General features: G+C 42.7%; 1 protein-coding gene across 1 annotated transcript in view; it reads left to right on the top strand.

Moving 5' to 3' along the window:
• The window catches only part of PLXNA2 (plexin A2), a 408,755-nt gene that overhangs the window by 66,445 nt on the left and 323,821 nt on the right, over window positions 1–18,489 (top strand). The window contains exon 2 of the mRNA XM_075335732.1: window positions 5,742–7,028. Coding sequence (XP_075191847.1) covers window positions 5,832–7,028 — 1,197 coding nt within the window. The 5' untranslated portion in view covers window positions 5,742–5,831. The remainder of the gene's footprint in view (window positions 1–5,741; window positions 7,029–18,489) is intronic.

Here is an 18,489-nt window from a genome sequence, read left to right as displayed (position 1 = left end):
CTACAAATTGGGACAGGATTTTGGAGAGTAGAATACCTCTTTAGGACTAACCTACGACAAAATAGCGTTGGTATGACCAAAAGGTAATGAATTGTGGGATTGCCTGCCATTACCCCAGACAAGAAATGCATAAAAGTGACATAATCTCTTACTAATACAATCTATTTGTTGTTGTAAGCTACTATTACCTACCAATAAGTGTGTCCAGTTTAGGTAAGTAGTGTGTGTATTAGGCCACATTCAGACGGCTGTGATTTTTCACATAGTCCAAGTGTCATCAATGTTTTGGATCCAATTTTCAGTGATATTTGGTCAGAGACAGTTTTTATCTTCAGGGTTTCATCAGTGATTTTCATGTATAGAAAGATAAATTAATAAATTCCAAAGCTTCTCCTATTGCCACTGGTCTGTCACGGGTGACAGACTGACCTGTGGTGTCTAACTATAGAAGGTCACAGCATTCTGCTGCGCAAACTGCTCCCTGACCTATTATTTCTGCTTGGTTTCATCCCTTACTCTTTAGGACCCTGAGGAGTTCCTTAACCTTTCAGCTCCTTTTCATCAGCACTTACCTTGGTGTCTTTATATACCTTCACTTCCTATTACTTGGTGCTGGTGATAGCGCTTATACACTTAACAAGTCTTCAGTGCAAGTAGTCGGCTTGTATACTTCTGGAGAATCTTTGTGGTTGCAGAAGTTCCTCTTCCTGAGTCATCTGCAGCTAAGTTGTTTGTTGACTTTCTCCCTGTATGTTATCCCTGTGTCTTCTTTAGTGCTTAGTGGGGTTGACTAAGTGGTCATCCCATCTGCTCCCTACCTAGGGCCTATTTCAGGGTCAGCTAGGGTCAGGTATCCTGCTTGGCACATAGGTGTGGAACCTATCCAGGGTGGTGAGGGATCCCAGAGACCAGCGGTAGGCTTGATCAGTGGTCACCATCTCCTCCTTCTGTAGACACAGGGTTTCCCTTCCCTTTCGCCATTCGCTTGGTACTTCCCCGTACCTAGTGTCACACCTATCCACTACCATGTTAATCAGGGAGTGCAGATGAATTGTCATTGTTACGTGAAAATCATGCATAGAAGACGTACGGCTTTCACGGATGTCTGAATGAGGCCTTATACGGGTAGGTTGCTGGCCTTGTCATATCTCTATAATAATTAAGAGCAGTGCAGTGTGATCACACTTTTTTTCTCGCTTGACGTATGTGCACACTGTCAACAATTACAAGCATTCTGCAGAAAAATGCCTGCAATTAAGACACAGACACGTCCTGTTCAACATCCGTCTCAAGTAGTGTTTTTTCTTTCCTCGTATCGCAGTAGACAATCAAGACGTGCTGGATGGCATCCTCGCATCCCCCGCCAGGCCTAGGTACACAGACATAAAAGAAGCCTCTTCTGACTCATATTTTTGTTGTTCTGGAGGCCAGAAATGCTCAAAGATAATTACATTGAAATGATGGCTCGTGGGCCTCCACTCCACACAGATGCTGATCATCTGTCTAATATTCCCTGTGGGATGAGACGTTCAGGAGATCTGTACAGGATCTGCCGCTCCGTTCCATATTTAATCTTGTGATTGCGCTTGGTAATGCTGTTGCTTGTGCTTGCTGCAGGGAAGGGAGGCTTTAACTTATTCTTGTTGTATTTTGCATTGCTGGGAGTGAAAAAACAATTATTATACAAGGGATTTGTAAATGGGATACGCAACAGAACACCTGTTACGAACAGAAACTGCCGAGAGGGGAAAGGTTTGTCTTCTGCGGCTTTGGCACTGAGTTATAGAGCGAGCCGGTTGCCTTACACACTGCAGCATTCCCTTTGTTTCCGATGTTTGCTTGTGTGACAAGTAGAATCGTTCACCGTAAGTAGACGGTATAAATGTATTAGGTCAGAAGTCGCTGTCTGTATTGTTAACTAATCCTTTGATGAGTATGTTTATGTGTCTGACTCAATGGAAAATGTACATAAACACTTTGGAGAAGGTAGAACCGTAATAAGTGTGCTTCCCGGCCAAAATGTGTAATGGACAGTCTTCCTACAGTATTACTGTTACGTTTATGGAAGGTTTGGGGAAATACAAGGTACAAGTCCACGATATATACTGCTCTGTAGTCTCTGTTTTATAGACCTGTCTGCAAGACTTCAAGGAAACCTCTCAGTAGAATTCACCCTGCTAAGCCACCTATAGGAGCATGTTGGTCAGAGAAATCTGAATAAAAGTACACCTTGATGTCGTGATCCGTTGTCTTATTCTGGAGAAAACCACATGTTTCTTATATGGAAATGAGCTGTTCCAGGATATGGGCCGGACACTGATCTTGCATGCGAATCTGCCTTCATAGATTATTTTTAATAAAATGGGGCGTTACAATTGTCAGACATGTAACTAACACAGCACAGTAGAAATTTGTCTTCCTACAACCATGTTAGTAGCTGCAACTCTCACAGTTTATTACAATCCTGTCTGCCTGTGAGATTCTGGCTGAAGCTGGCATGTGTCAGTTATAATCACACACAGCTCTGCAGTTATAATCACAGCTCTATAGTTATAATCTCACACCGCTCTGCAGTTATAATCACAGCTCTTTAGTTATAATCACACATCGCTCTTCAGTTATAATCACACACAGCTCTGCTTTTTTTATTATTTGATTTATTCAGAGAAAAAAATGATGTGGGGGTCACCCCATTTTTCATATCCGGCACAGGAACAGCAGCAGCTGCAACTCTCACCTATCTGCTGTACCTTGGTGGGTTATGAAAAATATAGGGGATCCCATTATTTAAAAAAAAACAAAAAAAACAAGACATGGGCCCCCCCATTTTTCTAAAACCAGCCAAGGTACAGCAGACAACTGGGGGCTGATATTTTTAGGGTGGGAAGGGCCATGGTTATTTGGCCCTTTACAGCTTAACAAAGCAGCCCGCAGCCGCCCACGAAGTGGCACATCCTATAGATGATTGACCCGCCTCTTCCCGTTGCCCTTCTGCGATGGCAAACGAGGTAATAAATTGGGTTGATGCCAGCTGTGAATTGCCAGCGGACATTAAACCCTGGTATTAGTAATGGGTGGGCGTCTATTTGAAAGTAATAAAAATATTTTTTATTAGAACAAAAACCCCCTTACTCCATCCTTCGTTGACTAATTTATTAAAAAATTCATTACAATGTAAAAGGTCCGCCGTAATCCATTGAGATGTTGCCTGATGTTCTCCAAAGTTGAATCTGAAAATACATAAAAATAGAAATTAGTTAGATAAATAAACACAAAAGACGCCCTCTTTTCCAATTTAATTCCCTGTCAAATCCCTAATCTAGGTCTGCCGTCATCCAAATGTGGGGTGCCCAAGACGATCCCATACTCGCTGGCACATTCAATGGAGAACATAACATCCCCTATTGACTGTGAGAGCAGCCCCTGCAGGCACACACACACACACACACTGCTGTGTGTTCTTCCCTGCAGTGACCTGGACCTCATAAGGTCAGCCCAGGTCACCGCAGGGGCGCACACAGTGTGTGTGCCTGCAAGGGCAATGACGTCACAGGGGCAAGTGAGTTAATTCACCTAACCCCCTGCTGAATGATATCGCAGCACTGACGTCACGGAGTTAGGTCAGTCCATTGTGAACTCATCTCACCTGACCCCGTGCCGTGCGATCCGGGGCTGATGTCATGGGTCGCTTGGCAGTGACATCACAGGGTCAGGTGAGATCAATGCTGCTGTCCTGGTGCTGGCATGTCGGCTTGTTCTTCCTGTCTGTTCTCCAGCGGATCATGTTCTGTCCTCCAATCGGTGGTTCCTGGGGGGTGGTCTTCACTTCTGTTGTGAACGCACGTGCTCCTGCGGTCACAACGAGAGCAGAAGATGCGAGGGTGTATGCGCCGCCCTCTCAGCCGCAAGAAAAGAATAGCAGGGGGTCACATGATCTTCACAAAGATGGCGCCGGAGATAAGCGCTATGCGCAGGCACCAACTCCGACGCCATCTTAGTGAAGAAATTAGTAAGAGGCTTTTCTAGTAAAATGAACATAAATAACAGAGAGTTGGAGGAATAACAGCCAGGGGGGTGGGAATCAGTATAAATACCCCCCCCCCCCAGCTATTGGCTGATCCTCAGCTGCTGTCATTTAACATACTGCAGATTTTACATACTTTACTTTCTTGGATTTCAAAACCTAAACATCCGAGCTGACCACTAGAGGTATGTATAGAATCTGCCTGATAGTGCCAGTATAGCCCTGGTTTTAGGTTATATACGAAAATCCTGATGATTGGTGTGCTTTAAAATAATCTCCAGAGGCAGATTCTCATACAGATCAGTGTCTGGCACATTTCATAGAGCAGGAACAGCTCATTGATATACAACAAAAAGATGGATTTATCAGGAACAGTTGGATCACAGACATCAAGGTATTATTTTATTTTTTAACTATTATTTTTATTTAATTATTTATCTTCCTATGACCTGTGTGGCTATATCTACGATTTAGAAGGGTAGGAGACTTCCTTTAAAGAGGTTGCCCCATCTGTAATATTTATCCGCATTATATGCCTTAAACGTCTGACAGATTTGAGACCCACACCAGTCTTAAGAATGGGAGTCCATTGCACACTGACTACAATGAAGACAGCAATTTTTGTAAAATCCCATACAAATGAACGATTGAGATATATATATATATATATATATATATATATATATATATATGCAGTCACATTTCTACTGATGGTGGCTCCAGACAGAGCCTGTTCTCAAGAGACGCACATCCCAGCATAATTTCTGATTTACTAACGTTTAAAACATTTAAGAAATCACTCCAACGTCTTATGTAGGAAGTCCTTCATAGCGATAGTTTTCTTTTCTGTTATGTAAGTTGCTCTTGTATATTGCATTGATTTGATCATGAGCGTCTCCAGGGAGTGATGTTCCTTTCATCAGATCAGGGGCGTCTCTCCATCGGTTATCATTACAGCTTTAGCTTTAGGTGGATACGTAAAGTGTTAATCTTATTGCACAGCTTTAGATTATTTCGATTTCACAGTAGCAGGAAAGCAGTGACCCTTAGAACTGAAATCTTATTTTACTAGTCAAGGTGCCCAAGCGAAGACAATCTCCTATATTTCATGATTATGTCTATGCTAGCAATGGGGAGGAGCGCGGTCTGAGTGCTCTGCCGCTTACTTATCTTAAGGAACATCATCACGATCAGTTTAAGAATCATTACATTTGATTTGTATTTTCACCGACAGATTTAAAGAGGATCAGTCACCTCTCCTGACACGTCGTCTGTAAATAACCGATTCCCATAAATAGCAATTCAGGAGCATTTTCTTCTACAAATCTGCGTTATGTTTTTCCACTTGTTGAAATGTGTGACTAATTAGACAACTGGGTGTTATCAGTTGGCGTTGTGCCCTCACACTGTCCAGTCAGTGCGGCCAGTGCAGATTGTGTAGTTACGCGCTCTTTAAACAGCCCGTTATCAATTCATTCAATTGTAGGAGGAATGACCGAAGACTGTCACAACGCTCAATCCGAGAAAAGTTGTTCCAGAATTGTTCTTTCATGGGAAATGCAGATATATGCTAAAACCAACATGTCAGGACCGGGTCCGCTTTATTGGAGATTGTAGCCATCACTAAATGTCTAATATTAACTCTTTGTATTTTACAGACGTAATGACAAGCTAAATCCTGAATATCGGATACTCATATTTTTTCTTTGTCTTTCAGAATCATGTAAAGAAGACTTCATCTCTTGGCGGCATTGAATACCAAAGAGAGCTTGGGTTCCATCTCTCTTCTTTCCCCTAATTCATCACCATGGAACAGCAGAGGTTACAGAGGCGGACAGAGAAATCTCTCCATTTCCACAGTTGGGCAGCTTCCATGGTCTTGCTGGTTTTGGCCATGCTGTCATTACAAATTCCTGGTGCTTCCCTTAGCAACACATTTCATGCCGAGCAAAGAGACTGGACCTTTAGTCATCTCACTGTGCACCAGAGCACTGGGGCCGTCTATGTAGGCGCAGTAAATCGCATCTACAAGCTTTCAGGAAACTTAACCCTATTGGTGTCCCATAATACTGGTCCAGGAGAGGATAACAAATCCTGCTACCCTCCTCAGAATGTGCAGCCATGTAGTGAACCTCGTACACTGACCAACAATGTGAACAAACTGCTAATTATTGACTATTTTGAAAACCGACTATTAGCATGTGGTAGTTTGTACCAGGGTGTTTGTAAGCTGCTACGTTTGGATGACCTTTTTATACTGGTGGAACCATCTCATAAGAAGGAGCACTACCTCTCTAGTGTCAATGAGACTGGTACAATGTATGGAGTGATTGTTCACAGCGAAGGTCGGGATGGAAAACTCTTCATTGGAACTGCAGTCGATGGCAAACAGGATTATTTTCCTACTCTTTCAAGTCGCAAGTTGCCTAGGGATCCAGAATCATCTACCATGTTGGATTATGAACTCTACAGTGACTTTGTGTCGTCCCTCATCAAAATACCATCTGATACCCTTGCTTTGGTATCTCACTTTGACATTTTTTACATTTATGGTTTTGCAAGTGGCAACTATGTTTATTTCCTCACTGTGCAGCCAGAAACTCCTGAAGGTATCTCAAGTAATTCAGCAAATGACCTATTCTACACCTCTCGAATTGTGCGGTTATGTAAAAACGATCCAAAATTTCACTCCTATGTTTCCTTGCCTATTGGATGCACCAAGAACGGGGTGGAGTACAGGCTACTGCAAGCCGCCTATCTAACAAAACCAGGGGCCACATTAGCTAGGTCACTGAGAATATCAGTCATGGATGATGTACTCTTTGCAATTTTCTCAAAAGGCCAAAAACAGTACCACAGCCCACCTGACGATTCCACACTTTGTGTCTTCCCCATCAAGACTATCAATGCTCTCATTAAGGAAAGATTACAATCTTGTTATCAGGGAGAAGGAAACCTGGAGCTAAACTGGCTGCTAGGAAAGGATGTCCAGTGCACTAAAGCTGTAAGACCATTTTCTTGCCTTTTACATTTTGTACAATGTAACTGCTGTGTATATTGATCATTTGGTTATTCTGTGAGTGTTAGACCCTTTGGGTTTTTCATGGTGGAGTGGGATCTAGACAGCTGAAAATTTACCAACATATCCAGGCTACTCCATCCACATAGTCGTTGACTTCCAAGTTTAGCATTATTGTCCTCAATCCACATACTCCTCTTAACCTTTTCCCAATAATTGAGCAAATTATTATTCTCTCTTTTCCCTATTGGGGTCACTAAAGCCTAGGACCACTGATGAACTTCGGGGAACTATGAGGCAAGTATTGGCTGTACACTTTGCAGAAGTCTCCTATAGCTTTGAGGTCCTTGGGTTGTGCCAAAATACCTTGTGCTGCCTGGGGGTGCACATACAAATGCAAGAGTCATCGGTTTACAGTCTGAATTATTTACTGTGTGAATCACGTATACACGGATAATATATGGCTAGCTATAACAACTTCTGTCCATATACCCTGATGAGGCACCTATTTGCCTGAGGCTGTACGAGTGGCTCCCATTCTTTCAGCTTCAATCCGACCCTGTTTTACAAGTAATACTACAGTTCCTTAGAATAAGTGAGTCTGACATTAGTTTGCCGGGATTCTAACCTAGGTCAGTCAGCCAAATCTTCGGTGACTACATTTTGACTTGGTTGTCTCTGATGAGACAACTTCTTTAAAAAGGTGACTGAATAAGTTGTAAGGGTTTTAACATACCTCTGTATGGCTCTTATTTCATACAAAACCATTGTAAGGTGCGAATCTGACACAAATACCAATAAGGCCCCCAATACATTCATCTGTTCATATCTTATAAAAAAAAATTTCAAAAAACGGCATGTAGCAAAAAGGTAAAATGACATTACATAATTCCAAGGGGCTAGAAAAATATTATAAAAAACAAACAGCAACGCGTTTCAGACGCATGGTCCTTTATCAGAGCTTGATCCATTTAGTCTCATGGCGTCTCTTAAAGGAGACGCCATGAGACTGAATGGATCAAGCTCTGACATGTAATGTCATTTTACCATTTGCTACATGAATTTTTTTGAATTTTATGAGCAAGTTTGTAATAAAGCCTGGAAAGATTTTTCTTCAAATGCATTGGAGCTGGACTTTTCTTCCTTTTGCTCAGTTGTTATCACTTTTACTTTACAGGGACCTAGGTCCAAATTCCATGAAAAATAACGTCTACAAAGAGTTTGTATGTTCTCCTCGTGTTTGCGTGGGTTTCCTATGAGTTCTACGGTTTTCTCCCACACTCCAAAGACATAGTGTTAAAGAATTTAGATAGTGAGCCCTAATGGGGACAGTGAAAATGATGTCTGTTTATATAAGAAATGGTTCGTCCTGCTTTTCAGTCCACCGGTGATGTTTTCGTAAAGCCCCAATGTCATGCAGTCTGCAGTGTATTAAGGGTTGTTTTTCCTTGTCTGCCATCACCAGTTCATGAACCTTGGGAGAGTTATCGCTCAGCTCTCCTAAATATGACGATCGCATTAAGCATTTTAATGAAACCACAAGAATGTTAACGTCAAGTCTCCTCGGCCAATCGGGACATTGCTGTCAGCTAACCCGTTCGGTCAGTCAAGAAGTCTGCATTGTTCTCCTCAAGTGGCATGTTGTAAAGCAGTAATAATACTTAACCACCACTGACGTGTCAAACAGGTAACAAACAGCTAAAACAAAATAGCTATGAGCAATCAATTAAAAAAAATGCCCTGTGGAATAAGAAAAGTAATACTTATCTCCACTGTTCTCCTACTGCTCATCTTCCAGCACTCCCGGGGTCTCTGATTTCTGGTCCCTCCAGAAATGTCTGACAATGACTAGCCGCAAAAGCGGTCTACCTTAGCCATTGAATTGCGTGGCAATCAGGCCTATTCGATTTATGACGTCTTGGCCATATTTTTCAATATTAGTATATTGCATAAAGAAAAAAAGGTCCGTGGAGCCTCTGTTAGGAGTCTCGACACAGAAAATAGGCAGATATCCCTCCGGGAAGGACCCAGCCAAGGAGTGGCTCTTTTTAAGGAGACCACCATAACCACCATATTAAGTGGCACTTTTAGTCAATTCCCAACTCTTTTATATTGCATAAATGAAAGTTTCTTAACATAGTCATTTTGTCAGCAATATGGTTCTCCTCCGTTGCCCTGGAATTTTTCTGTGAAGAGCGCCCAATCACCTTTTTGGCACCATAGACTTTTACAGACAGCATGGAACCAGCTGCAATGTGTTAATAGCAGCTGCTGCATTTTTAGAAATTGCAATTAATGTAGAAAGGCTGATAATTTGGAAACGGTTAAACTTGAATATTTTTGTCTGCTTAGTTTAACATAGTAAATTAGTACGTTTTGGACACTTTATTTAGAGACAGATGGAGCTGGTATAGACAATTCATTAAATTCTTTTTCAAGCGTATTTTTAAGCAAACAAATGACATTCTAGGTGCAAAATATACTTTCCATAATTCTTTTGTAATAACTTTTACCCAGTGGTGGGGAAATAGAAAAACAAATCTCAATTAAAGGCTTAAAGAATATGTATAATTGTGTCGGTGAGGTAAACGGTCAGGTGTTATCTGTGGTTCATCAGATTATGTTAATTTCTAGAAAACATTACTGTTTTCTGAATCCTATGACGCAGGGAGCTCTATGATGATGTCAGTGGCTCTAAAATATCACCAATATTTGTCACGCTTGGACTGGCGCTTGGACACGGCGCGACAGACACGAACAGACTAACAATTGTCCGACACACGATGTAAGACTCGAGTATCAGTGGGGATGTTAAGGGAGAGGAAGGCCTTGATGATAGGGAGCGGGGATTGGGACACCTCCTGAAACTAACCTGTGTCTGTCCCCTAAGCTCTCCTAACGTTCCTAAAAGAGTCCTTCCTATCTTCGCCGTCACAAGCCTAGTCCCTAACTGTCCCTCTACTCACCCTGTATAGTGTCAAGGCCGGTGAGTGTACTAGATGTCACCACTACAGTAATATAACAGAGGGGAAGGAGGACAGACAGGGAGACATAGACTAAAGGATCGACAGCCAACTTCCTAGCTGCAGCCAGACACCAAGGCTGCAGGCAACACGACGTCAACCAAAAGAACTACTACATCAAGGCTCCTGCAGCAGGACTCCAGTGGCTACCAGAGGCTTTCTCTCTTCAGGGTGGCTAGTTAAGAATGGAAGATTCTATTATCAGCATCAGGCCATGGATCATGTGACTATTTAAAGGAGATAGGAGTGATCACAAAAGGGCTGCACCTGAGGAGAACTAACCAGGAGCTGCAAGCAAGGAAAATGACATTAACCCTTACTGCCAAAAGAAAGCAAATCCCATTTAAAATCCAGAATCTCAAGAGGCAATGTGAGACTACGGTCCCAAACCTGTCACAAGTCTCCTAATGATGGGAGACACTCGTGACAATAGTTTCCTAAGGTTGACTTGCTCATCAGCCTAAAATGTATTATTTATGCTTAATTCTATAGCACCATCATGTTCGGCATTTTTTAACCCTGTCCCTACCTGTAAGCGCTTAGACACAGGGAGATCATGTAAACTCATTTCAGATGTTGTCTTTTGTTGGGATTTGAACCCAGGACTCCAACCATAATGATTGATAGTCTGGTGAAATGTAGCAGTAAGGCTATGTGCGCACGTTGCGTAAATACATGCAGTTACGCTGCGCTTTGTAGCGCAGCGTAACTGCATGCGTCCTGCGTGCCCTGCACAGTCTATGGAGATTGTGCAGGGGCCGTGCGCACGTGGCGTTTTAGAGCGCAGCGCTTCGGCTACTGCCGAAGCGCTGCGTAAAAAGAAGTGACATGTCACTTCTTTCCTGCGCTTTGCCGGCAGCTCCTGCTCTGTCTATGGGAGGAGCTGCAGGCAGAGCGCATGGAATCGGCTTCACTCCGGAAATTTCTTCAGCGATTTAAAGCGCACATGTGCTCTTCAGATCGCTGCAGAAATTTCTGCAGTCAACTGTACGCAACGTGCGCACATAGCCTAAGCAATCATTTGAACCAACTGATGAATATCAATCATCATAAAATTAGAAGTCGGCCATGTTTGGCCAGTAGTCGCTAGCCCATGAAAGATCTTCCAGTTAGTACGTTCTTCAGAAGTTCCCACAGCGTTCCCTGAACAATTGGTTTGTCTGTATTTACAATCGTACGATCAATGGTTGTTCCTCCGTCACCTTATTGCTTTCTAATGTGTATGGCCACCTTTAACCAAGTGCATAGCTGGCATAAGTTTCCCAGGTCTTGACACTTATCAGTTGGCATTCTGGAAATAATGATCTTCTAAGAGATAAAATACCATGATGTGCTAGGTGTTTACTATAACTGGCTCTTTATTACGGCTTGCACTTCGTATCCCATGCTGTTTATTTTTACTTTCTCCAGTCCGGCAAACACTGCGGAGAGTTTCTCTCTCAGACGATGAGGGATCTCTCTGAAGAAAGTGACTTATTCTAAGATTCTGCGATAAGGCTCTTGAAGTCCACAAATATGAGAGAGGTTTACCAGGGAGATTAATGGCTTTGCTTCTGTTTTTGCTGGGAAAGGACACACAGTTTAAATAAACAGCAAATATCAGAGACATAAAAAGGTGGCAATGAAAAGTGTGTGATGGAGAGAAGACCCCGCCGAGCTGGTACTTGTAGTTTAGTATAGTGGCTATACAGATCAAACAAATATCTGACAAACCCAATAATTTTTTAACTTTCTGAACAGCAAATGTTTTGAATGTTGATATAATCGATGTTGGTAAAAAAAAGGATTGGGCATGTTACATTCAACGTGCCCAATCCCTCATACTCAAGAAAGGTAACCTGCCTTGAATGGTGTCTGGCAGCTTCTTACTCCCCTCTTCCCATTTAGAATTTATACCAAATGTTTGGCTGACAGCTATTGAATGTGTATGGCCACTTATAGGCTGGTCACGGAGAGGACAAGTGGCTACCAATCTGACCTTTGGGTAACTGGTTACTAAAGCACCAGACATAACTTCCATTCTACAAAAAAGAGAATAGTTTTCCATATATAATTTGGTTCTTACTGTTGCAGTTATTGCTCATGGGAATTGCTGTACTTTGTAGATTTAATCTGTAATGAAAAGGGAACATTGTATATTGTCCTCTATCTGTTAGATGTACATATAATATATACGTATGTCTGCTGTGCATCATTGTTTTAGCAACAATAAAATAATAGTATCCTTATAGGGCACCATTTGGTGGTACAGTGGTAATAGGGCATGATTTAGTAGTACAGTGGTAATAGGGCATGATTTAGTGGTACAGTGGTAATAGGGCATGATTTAGTGGTACAGTGGTAATAGAGTACCATTTGGCAATACAGTGTTTATAGGGAACCATTTGGTGGTACAGTGGCGATAAGGCACCATTTAGCGCGGTACAGTAGTAATACGCCACCATTTGGCGCTACAGTGGTAATAGGGCACCATTTGGTGATACAGGAGCAATAGGGCATTATTTAGCAGTACACTGGTGATCGGCCACTGTTTTGGGCAGTAGATAAGGCACCATTTGGCGATACAGTGGTAATAGGGTACCATTTAAAAGTACAGTGGTGATACGCACTATTAAGCGGTACAGTGGTAATAGGGCACAATTTAGCAGTACAGTAGCATTAGGGCATAATTTCACGGTACAGTGGTGATAGTACTCCACTTGGCGGTACAGTGGTGATAGGTCACCATTTAGCGGTACAATGTTAATAGGACACCATTTGGCGGTAAAGTGGTAATAGAGCACCATTTGGTGATACAGTGGTAATAGGGCACCATTTAGCAGTACAGTGGTGATAGGGCATCATTTAGCGGTATAGTGGTGATAGGGCACTATTTGGCAGTACAGTGGTGATAGGGCACTATTTGGCAGTATAGGGTACACGGCTCTGTAGGAGAGAACTGCATATATTCATGTCAGTGACAACAGAATCACTATATAGGTATCCAGTTACTTACACTTCAGGTATATGGTAAAACCATGGTGTGAACATAGCCTTAGAAGGCATATTGGCGTCTCCCTGCTTTCCGAGAAGTAGACAGAACTTTGAATTACATTTTGGCGAAAAAGGACCGATATGCTAAGCAGAAAAGGGATCCCAAAGATATGCTAAGCAGAAAAGGGATCCTAAAGGCCACGTCACACTAAGCAACATCGCTAGCAACATCGCTGCTAAGGAAGACTTTTGTGACGTAGCAGCGATGTTGCTAGCGATGTCGCTGTGTGTGACATCCAGCAACAACCTGGCCCCTGCTGTGAGGTCGCTGGTTGTTGCTGAATGTCCTGGACCATTTTTTTAGTTGTTGCTCTCCCGCTGTGAAGCACACATCGCTGTGTGCGAGAGCGAGAGAGCAACACCTGAATGTGCAGTGAGCAGGGAGCCGGCTTCTGCGGACGCTGGTAACCACGGTAAACATGGGGTAACCAAGAAGCCGTTCCCTTGGTTACCCGATATTTACCTTCGTTACCAGCATCCGCCTCTCTCAGCTGCCAGTGCTGGCTCCCTGCTCTCTGCACACGTAGCCACAGTACACATCGGGTAATTAACCCGATGTGTACTGTGGCTAGGAGTGCAGGGAACAGGGAGCCGGCACTGGCAGTGTGAGAGCGGCGGACGCTGGTAACGAAGGTAAATATCGGGTAACCAAGGGAAGGGCTTCTTGGTTACCCCGTGTTTACCATGGTTACCAACGTCCGCAGAAGCCGGCTCCCTGCTGCCTGCACACGTAGCAGAGTACACATCGGGTAATTAACCCGATGTGTACTGTGGCTAGGTGTGCGCTGGTAACCAAGGTAAATATCGGGTTGGTTACCCGATATTTACCTTAGTTACCAAGCGCAGCATCGCTTCCACGCGGCGCTGCTGGGGGCTGGTCACTGGTTGCTGGTGCGATCTGCCTGTGTGACAGCTCACCAGCAACCCGTGTAGCGACGATCCAGCGATCCCTGCCAGGTTAGGTTGCTGGTGAGATCGCTGGAGCGCCGCTTAGTGTGACATCTCACCAGCGACCTCCTAGCAATTTACCAGCGATCCCTATCAGGTTGTATCGTTGTTGGGATCGCTGGTAAGTTGTTTAGTGTGACTGGGCCTTAAGATGTGCTAAGCAGAAAAGGGATCCCAAGATATGCTAAGCAGAAAAGAGATCCCAAGATATGCCAAGCAGAAATGGGATCCTAAGATATGCTAAGCAGAAAAGGAATCCCGAGATATGCTAAGCAGAAAAGGGATCCCGAGATATGCTAAGCAGAAAAGGGATCCTAAGATATGCTAAGCAGAAAAGGGATCCCAAGATATGCTAAGCAGAAAAGGGATCCCGAGATATGCTAAGTAGAAAAGGGATCCTAAGATATGCTAAGCAGAAAAGGGATCTCAAGATATGCTAAGCAATAAAGGGATCCTAAGATATGCTAATCAGAAAAGGGATCCCGAGATATGCTAAGCAATAAAGGGATCCTAAGATATGCTAAGCAGAAAAGGGATCCTAAGATATGCTAAGCAGAAAAGGGATCCCAAGATATGCTAAGCAGAAAAGGGATCCCAAGATATGCTAAGCAGAAAAGGGATCCCAATATGTGCTAAGCAGAAAAGGGATCCCAAGATATGCTAAGCAGAAAAGGGATCCCAAGATATGCTAAGCAGAAAAGGGATCCCGAGATATGCTAAGCAGAAAAGGGATCCTAAGATGTGCTAAGCAGAAAAGGGATCCCGAGATATGCTAAGCAGAAAAGGGATCCCGAGATATGCTAAGCAGAAAAGGGATCCTAAGATGTGCTAAGCAGAAAAGGGATCCCAATATGTGCTAAGCAGAAAAGGGATCCTAAGATATGCTAAGCAGAAAAGGTATCCCGAGATATGCTAAGCAGAAAAGGGATCCCAATATGTGCTAAGCAGAAAAGGGATCCTAAGATATGCTAAACAGAAAAGGGATCCCAACATATGTTAAGCAGAAAAGTGATCCCAAGATATGCTAAGCAGACCTAAAGATCACGGGATGAATTAATAAGAGGATGCCATGTTTCCTCAGTCACCATACCAGTCCAATACATTCTATGTGTATAATCCCCATCTTCCAGTTTGTGGCCTCCATGGCTCCGCCATCCTAGGGCTGTCATTTGTATTCTTCAGGTCAGCAAGGAATAGATTGTAATCAATACATGAATTAGTGAACTTGCAGCTTGTAGTATTTCTCCCTCCGCTGACAAGCAGCAGGGACGACACGCTCCTCCATATGCCGCAGTGTGTTAGATACATCAAACTTAGCACCTGTCTCCCAGAAAACTCAGACACAGATTTAAAGTGACACTATGGCTATTTCTTCCTCATCCTGTCAGCAAGGCTGACATAATGGGTGTCACACTGACATTTTATAGGGTTGCTGGCAGCTCCACTTATAATTCCCGTGATGGACTTTTAATGCATCGCGTGGCTCTTCCTTTTCTGTAAACACATATTTGCTTTGTTTTTCATCTATATAATTTATGTTTATTTTAATCTTCAGAATTTACTTAAAAGCCTCAGTCGCATATCATGAAGATCCGTTGTTTTCATTGTAACAACATAAATTGCACTACAGATCTAGCTTTGTCCTTGAAAGAGTTAACAATCTTACAATACTTTACAAGTAAAAAACACATTTAGGCGAATTTTACAGGAAGTCAGATAACTTTGAGAAAGTAGTTCCTGGGCCTTGTGGTTATCAGCAGCCTGAAAGTCGCCTATATGCCCTCATATAAATTGCGTCTTCAAAGAGGACGATGACGGGAACTCTAATGCCACCTATTGGAGGTGTCAGTCCTAAAGGTCAATATCAACCCTTTAAGAACGTTGACACATGATTTAGGATAAGAAGCCAAAAAAAAAAAGAAACTCCATTTGCAGATACCTGTTTCAGAGTAGTTTGCCCTCATCAGTGCAAAGCAGGAGAGCTGGTTTGGCTGGGTGATAGGGCTCTCCACAAGGAGGATCTGTATCCCTTATTCTGCATGAACACCTCCATCACCTCCCAACAAAAGAAGTAGTGGATAATATAATCAGAAAGAACAAAGTCATTCAGTCAACAGGTAGTGGTCATATTCAGCTTTTATCTGTTCAAGACCAGTTTTAATTAAAGCAGAATAAAGTTTGCTTGTACCTGCTCCAAGTTCAGTAGGTAGGGCTAGGCAGATGAGATAGGAAAGTCCAGCCATGGACCCATATTTGGGAGGTCGTCTTGTAGTGGCAGGTGGGATCACGCAATTTCTTAAGGATAATAGTGTGCTGGTTTAAAAGACACACAAAGGTGGAGTGGCACCAAGGAAGTCCTTCAAGGGTGTGAGCGAGTTAAATGTAGAAGTGTGAAGATTACTGCTTATGGATAAAATAAGATACATTTATAAATGGCCTTCAAAGTCACAAACCAGTTTTTGGCTCCGGACCACAGCCTTCATCAGGTGTACACTTTGAGGGCGCTGGGTCCTCTATAAACCCATTTTGGCGGGAGAAGACTTTTAAAAGCACTACCCTCATCTTTTTAAACATCAAGATGTCAAACCATCATAATCATTCTATCCTATTGAAAGTCAAGGTCATTTTTTGAAAACTTTCGGTGATTTGGTGATCACAGACCTTTTTCCGACGAATGACAATGGATGACTCTTTTGCTAACACATGACAAGTGACTCATGACTTCTGTGCCTTGGGTTACAATAAAGGTAGTCCCTACTGAGTACATAGAGGTAGGTTGATGGGTGAACCACTGTTGAATGATTGTCTAGTGACTAATCATTTTGCCAATACAGGCATACACATTTGAGTCCTTACTCTTACACCGGTTCTGACTGGCCATACATGAATAATGACTCCCGATGAAGGAAAAATGACTTGTTTTAGTAACTTTCTGGCAGAATTCTTTTAGGAGAGATCTTGATTGGACCATGCATGGTAGCCTTCATCATTGTTTTCTTTGAATGTCTATCCATTTTTTTTTTATTAGAGGTCAGTAAAAACATCCATGGTGACTCCTGATTATGATTGCAGGGTATTTGGTCAAAAGTTTCATTCTTGGTTTTCTTTCTTGTAAATATAACATTCATTGCCTTGTATTTGATAAAATAATACCTGCCACTTAAAGAGAGCAAACCAGCAGGATTTTCATATATAAAGTAAAGCCAGTGCTTTACTGGTGCTAGGATGCTGAATGTAAGCGTACCTTTTGTTCTGAGATTGGATGTTTTATTTCAGAAATATGTCCAGGTAAAGATCCAGCAATGCACTGCTATTTGATTGACAGGGGCGGGAACATGTGGGTCGAGTCTGGCTATCTATTCACGTTTGTCTGCTTGCCTGGCCTTCATCCCACATAGACGTTATTTACGGCGCAGGCAGACAGAGAGGGGCGGGAATAGATAGCAAGACCCAACCCTCATATTCTCGCCCCAGTTGCACCTGTCAATTAAATAGCAATGCATTGCTGGAACTTTACTTGCACATACAGTGCCTTGCGAAAGTATTCGGCCCCCTTGAATTTTTCAACCTTTTCCCACATTTCAGGCTCCAAACATAAAGATAAAAATGTTAATGTTATGGTGAAGAATCAAAAACAAGTGGGACACAATTGTGAAGTTGAACGAAATTTACTGCTTATTTTAAACTTTTGTAAAAAAAAAGAGCCAGATCAGACACCCCGTACTTTGCACTGACGAGGGGCACGCACCACGAAACACCATGTCTGCAAATTGGGATTCTGATCTGGCTTATATATCCTAGGTCATATGCAAAGGATTGTTAAAAATCAACATTTGACTTTTAGGATCGCTACTTCCAATAGGTGGCGCTGCGCTAGAGTTTGTCTCCTTTCCTGGAGAGACAATGTAAAAAAAAAATAAACTGAAAAGTGGGGTGTGCAATATTATTCGTCCCCTTTACTTTCAGTGCAGCAAACTCACTCCAGAAGTTCATTGAGGATCTCTGAATGATCCAATGTTGTCCTAAATGACTGATGGTGATAAATATTATCCACCTGTGTGTAATCAAGTCTCCATATAAATGCACCTGCTCTGTGATAGTCTCAGTGTTCTGTGTAAAGTGCAGATAGCATCATGAAGACCAAGGAACACAACAGGCAGGTCCGTGATACTGTTGTGGAGAAGTTTAAAACCGGATTTGGTTACAAAAAGATTTCCAAAACTTTAAACATCCCAAGGAGCACTGTGCAAGCGATCATATTGAAATGGAAGGAGTATCATATCACTGCAAATCTTCCAAGACCTGGCCGTCCATCCAAACTTTCATCTCAAACAAGGAGAAGACTGATCAGAGATGCAGCCAAGAGGCCCATGATCACTCTGGATAAACTGCACAGATGTACAGCTGAGGTGGGAGAGTCTGTCCATAGGACAACAATCAGT

Source organism: Anomaloglossus baeobatrachus, chromosome 2 (genome assembly GCF_048569485.1).
Source record: "Anomaloglossus baeobatrachus isolate aAnoBae1 chromosome 2, aAnoBae1.hap1, whole genome shotgun sequence".
NCBI classification, from domain to species: Eukaryota; Metazoa; Chordata; class Amphibia; order Anura; family Aromobatidae; genus Anomaloglossus; species Anomaloglossus baeobatrachus.
The sequence above is the reverse complement of the archived record's forward strand: the minus strand, read 5'-3'. Positions and strand labels throughout refer to the sequence as shown.